We start from the raw sequence: 6000 nt of genomic DNA on the forward strand, positions 1-6000 counted from the left end.
TGAGGCTCCAGGTTGTCTGAGAAAAACTGCCTGAGACCACAAGTGGTCAGCAGGGCATGGCTCACCAGGACCCATTCAGCCTCAGGACACCGTGACCCACCTGTAAACATCCTGGAGAGTGACGACTCTCTACTGCTCCTCTTTAACCTTCCAAATCTCACATTAAGTTTTCCTTCGTGGAAAACTGCCAAAGAAAACCCAATGGAGATAAGGCCTTTTGAAGTGGTTCCCATGTTCTCTGAACTGCAGAGGATGTGTGGGGCGGGGTGTGGGGATGGAAAGGAGAGTGGGTGTGATGTTTAGGCTGACACCAGACAATCAGCACAGGATTTTAAAGAGAAAATCAACTACATATTGCTTGTAAAAGAAGTTTTCCTGAGAGAAGAGAAACCGGCCTGGTTAGTCCCAAATGTACACTGAGCACTTTCCTTACTGTGGCTCAGGAATGGGGAATGGTGGGGAATGGGATGCGGTCCAGGTACAACGCTGTGGGCCTGGAAGCAGAAGATAGAATTTGGGAATTATAAAGAAGGTGAAACTGGAAAAACAAGGCCAGTGGAGGAAAGGGAGCACTGGGAAAGGAGAGTCGTGGACAGGTGTCCTAGAATTCCATACAGGTCCCTGACCGAGGGCAGGGCTGCCTGTGCTCAGAGTGATTCCACAATGCCCAGCATAGATTCACCACCGACAGACAGACCAGCAGCTGAACTGAATCCTGAATAGAGATTCTACAGTGCTGGACAGCACTGCAAGTCTAGCCCAGCTGCTGCTGGACCACAGAGTCCCTTTGCCTGTCATCCAACCCAATCAGAGAAGCAGACGAAAGATCCACAGTTTCACTTTTATTTACAGAAAAGCCAGCAATTCCAGTCAGCAGTGGGGGATATCTCCCCAAAGATCAGCTCTGGCTCCTCTTTCTCTTTGTTACTTTTTTTACTTTTTATTCTCACAGTAAAAGTAACATCAGCAATGTTATTACTTATCATAGTACATGTTTAAACAGATTCCTGCTCATACGTTACAGAGGTACACAATATCTTTCTATCTAAAGTGGTTATATCTTCAAAGCATTTTTATTTTAGACTAAATTTATAGTTGTTCAAAACATCAGTAGGTGCCGTCCCCCAGGCGGCAGGTGGAGACCCCACCCCCCACCCTGTGCAGGGAGGTCTGTGTTCACAGGAGTGAGGAGATGCGGGGGTGACGGCGGACCGCAGTGCGCACGAGTTAACCCGCCAGGATGCCAGCCGCGCCCTGCAGGTTAACCCACCAGGATTCCAGCCACGCCCTGCGGATTAAACTGCCAGATTCCGGCCGTGCCCTGCAGATTAAACTGCCAGGATTTCGGCCACGCCCTGAAAGTTAACCTGCCAGGATTCCGGCAGTGCCCTGTGGGTTAACCCGCCAGGATTCCAGCAGCGCCCTGCGGGTTAACCTGCCTGGATTCCGGCTGCGCCCCAGCAGATTAACCTTCCTGGATCCCAGGCGTGCCTGGAGGACACAGCCAACCCAGCCTCCCCCGGCTGCCCTGGGCACCCTGCGCTCACCCTTCCTCTCCCCCTCACCCCACAGCTGCCTTCCCCTAACCCAGTCCCTCAGGCTTACCTTGAGACACAAGCAGGATGCAGAAGAAAACCATGAAGCAGCGGATGTTATTGAAGCGCTGACACCAGGGGATCACCAAGCAGCTTAACCCGCAACCCTCCTCCGGGTTGAATTGCCATTCTTGGGGGTGGTGGTGACGGCCCTGGCTTTTTTCCTTATTCTCTAAATGGCCTAACTTGATCAGGGTCGTCGGTAAGTTGGTCAGATATAGAGGTTTTTTCCCAGAATCCTGGACCCAGCTCCTGGCCGCCCTGGACTGCCTGGCCATGTGCTGAGGGTCTAGGTCCATGGGCACTTCCTGTGCAAACCCCCGGTGTGCTGTGGTGCTGGACATGGCTCACCACCGGCGGTCTGGCCACGTCCCCTGTGCCCAGGTCCTGGGCGGGCCCTGCCTGAGCCCCTCCAAAGCCCTCAGGGTGCGGGCGTCGCGTCAGCCTCAGTGTGGCAGGGCTGGAGACCCCAGGGACACCAGCAGAGAGAACGCTTCTTCTGGGGCAGAAGGCAAACGTCCCTACAGGGGGTTGGCGGTTGTCTTGGGAGAACTCCCAGGACGCTTTCCTTCTTTGCTCCACGAGGGCAGGGGCCGGCGGTTCTGTTAACTGCTAACTCAGACGGCAGCACCCGAGTCACGGTAGGTAGCAAGGGGAGGGGGGAAACGTGCAAAGGCCGGGCAGTGGGGCCGTCCCCCGGTCTCTCCAGGCCGGGCAGTGGGGCCGCCCCCCGGTCTCTCCAGGCCGGGCAGTGGGGCCGTCCCCCGGTCTCTCCAGGCCAGGCAGTGGGGCCGCCCCCCGGTCTCTCCAGGCCGGGCAGTGGGGCTATCCCCCGGTCTCTCCAGACTTACTTCATTTCAGTATCTTTCAACAGTCTCACTGAACTGAACATTGTTGACAGACTGGGAGAAATCAGAAGACGTGGTAACAGTACTCAACCATTTGGAAGAACAGAGATCAGAAAACGCCGTCCTGGTGGCCCTCATGCGAGGTGTTAGATGGGCAGAGATTATTGTCCTAGAACCTCCGTCCCCACCAGAGAACAGAATTACTATTTTCCACTCTAAATGAGGTCATGACACCCAGAGGGCCATTTATTTTCTCAGGTATAAAAATCCTAGTGAAAAGAAAGAACCTGAGCACGTAGCAGGAGGACACGAGACCTGTGCGTTGGGTGGGAAGGTGCAGCTTCTCCCCGGTTTCTTTGCTTCGCTGAAATATAAACTATGTAGGCCACAGAGATGGGAGGTGCCCTTCCAGGAGAGGTGAAACTCTTCTCTCTGCGGATTAGACTGTACTGCCAAAAGCAGCTCCACTGGCCAAGTTAGGGGACCTGCCCTAAGCGCTGTTCTGGTAGACTTGAGGGGGACCCACTAAGAAACTGAGGCCTGAGCTGGACTCCAGAACCATGTGGCTTGAGGGAGTGGAAGTGCTACTTTTTCTGCACCAGAAGACCTGGTTTGTCAAATGTACAACAACACCATAAGCAATGCCCTTGTTGTGGGTCTTCATCATACTCAACCAGATACCCCTCACATGCTTCCTGAAGTTAATAAGCAGGAAGGGGACACAGGATTCCCAGGAGGTGGGAAAGATGGGGGAGGCTTTTATGCTCTGCTCCCTGGCAGTCCCCAAATGGACACTGCCAGGGACCAAAGCAGTGAAGACTTCACTGTTTAAAAAAAACAAATGGCAAGGCTGGGAGTGGTGGCTCACACCTGTAATCACACCACGTTGGGCGGTCAAGGCAGGTGGATTGCCTAAGCTCACACATTCAAGACCAGCCTGACTGGGTCTCTAAAAATAGCTGGGTGTGTGGCAGACACCTGCAGTCCTAGCCACTCGGGAGGTGGAGTTGAGGCAAGGGAATCCTTGACCCCAAGAATTTGAGGCTGCTATGAGCTATGATGCCACCGCACTCTACCAAGGGCTACAAAATGGGACTCTGTCAAAAAAAAATAAAAAATAAATGGCACTGAAAATTTTGCTTCTACTCCTAATATAGAGAGCCACACTCACAACAAGAACAACAACAAAGCTGGATAATATTTAAAAAGTACTTTTTTTAACCCATCAGAGAACTACAACAAAGAATTATCCAACTCTTGGTGTCTATAGTCCCAAGCTCAAAAAGCTCTTGCCTAATTTTTTAAATCTCTTGTTCACTCTATCCTATAATATTGAAAATAAAAGTTGTTTCTAAAGTGAACTATTACTCATTATTCCCTCATCTCTACCAAATATCAGTATGTTCTAGTGGGAGAGAAATGTAAGTTTTCTCACTAAATGGTCTTCACGGGTCTGGGAAGCCCTGCTGTTGACAGTATCAGAGAGAGAACAGCACACCATCGCCATTCGAGTTGCCTCTTGGAGTGTGTTGTGCAGACCACCTTAACAGCAGTGTCATGCTCAGCCCAAGTTTGGGTCAAACAGAATATCAAATTTGGAAGCAGATTATGCTGAGGTCTAATAGTTTTGTAAATTTGTGGCAGGTATGTCAAGGAATGGAAGGCTTCAAAATACCTTTATGAAGGTTTTGACAGCTGAAATGGACTCTAGAAGCTAGAGAAAATGAGGATAAATGTTGAGTCTTTTTGTATCACTTGCCTCAGTAATGGCATCAATGTCCACTGAGAACTATGGTGGTCACACTTAATTTCGCCTTCTTCTTAAATTGTGAGGATTCTTCAGATTCAGCAGTCAAAAAAGGTTTCCAGGATTGTACCCAGAGTGACAAGCTATTCACCTGTTTCACTCACTGAGGTTTTTTTTTATAAAATCTTGTATTTAAATAAAGGTTTCCATAGGTCAAAAACTCTTTGAAAAAGTGTGACTTTCAGAATTAAATCTCCAGGACTCTTCAGATACTGACTGCTGCCTCATTACTAACTTTACTGTGACCTGGATCTTCCAGCTCTATGCGCCATCCTCAGTTCATTGTGACTCCCGAAATATTTCCTGATACCATTTCACTCCACATTACTTCATTAAAGCAAGCAACTGGCTATATTTGTATATAATCCATTATTCTTCACCAAACTGAGAGCACCTTTAAGTCACAGTGCTTAGCCCTTTGAAGCATTTAATCAGAATTTAATTAACTAGTTAATTAAAAGAGTGGGTTTTACATGATAGCTGAGAAGCCAATGGCTACAACCCATGGAAACTGTTAGTAACAGAGAAAGTTTTAAAGGAGTATATTTGAGCATATCGTTGGTGTGAAGATAAATACAGAAATATTGTCCTTGAGTTGACTTACTCTGGGAAAATCATGCTGAGAAAAAAAAAATTTCTATCAGTAGGGAATGTTTGTAAGAATTATTTTTAGCTAAAAATATTAGACTTCCAAGCTACAATTCTAGCAGTATCATTTTACCCTTGAATATCTGTATATCTATGGATCCTGATCTGCTTACTTCAGTAAAATGTGCACCTAATCAAGGAAATTATCTTTCTTCTTTTATTTCTGGTTTTTTCCTTATTGACCTTTTTCTTGATTCCAAGGTCATTTGAGTAATCATTTATACAAGGGAACAACTGTGTGAGAATGTACTCAAGTTTTATTTTTCTTATTTTTTTTCTCTTTTTAATTAATTTATTTTTTATTAAATCATAAACATATAGATCATGTATACATGAATGCATTTATGGGGTACAATGTGCTGATTTCATATAGAATTAGGAACGCTTACATCACACTGGTTAATATATACCTCATCTCATTTACTTATTGTGTTAAGACTTTTATATTCTATACTAATAGCTCTGACATGTACCCTTGCATTACCAATAATGTTTAAAATATTTAGGGAGAAATAAAAGACTTGGCCCCTTAAGAAAGTAAGTTTGGTCACTGATACTGGAAGTGGCAGGTGGCAGTCATAAACAAGGAGACATACTGATGGTGATAAGTTGGTAAGGTGGATAGACAACCTGATTGTGAAAATTACTGTAACGTGGCTTATTACAGGATGACCTCAACTATTATGGGATATAGAACTGTTTTCTCTTTTGGTAAGTGGTCCTCGTTTATTTAGCTTTCCTGGCAAATGACTCTTGCTTCCTCTCTGATTGAGAGTAATGAATTTTTGCTACCTTTTCTAATATGAAGCCTTCTATAATTATGCAGTGAAACTTATTACATCTTCTACACAAAATGTAGGATCTACAGGTGCTATGCTAAACGTGATATTAAATGTGGGTGCTATTCTTCTCAATGATAACAAGTATTGTATTTTAATTTTTGTCCTCCTATGAGTTTCTTTAGTTTATTGAGCATAGTTCTTGCTGTTCTAGGTACAGGCTTTACTGGGTTTGGGTGGTTCACCAAATAATAAGACCTCAAATCAGGGAGGATTAATATGAGCTAGAGAAGGGCTTTGGGAGTCCATCAGGCGTCAACACA

General features: G+C 46.2%; 1 protein-coding gene across 1 annotated transcript in view; it reads right to left on the bottom strand.

Annotated features, from left to right (window-relative positions):
• SLCO6A1 (solute carrier organic anion transporter family member 6A1) overlaps positions 1-1894 on the bottom strand; it is a 97187-nt gene extending 95293 nt beyond the window's left edge. The window contains exon 1 of the mRNA XM_053567373.1: positions 1606-1894. Coding sequence (XP_053423348.1) covers positions 1606-1894 — 289 coding nt within the window. The remainder of the gene's footprint in view (positions 1-1605) is intronic.
• Positions 1895-6000: the final 4106 nt, after the last annotated feature.

Source organism: Nycticebus coucang, chromosome 17, assembly GCF_027406575.1.
Source record: "Nycticebus coucang isolate mNycCou1 chromosome 17, mNycCou1.pri, whole genome shotgun sequence".
NCBI lineage: Eukaryota > Metazoa > Chordata > Mammalia > Primates > Lorisidae > Nycticebus > Nycticebus coucang.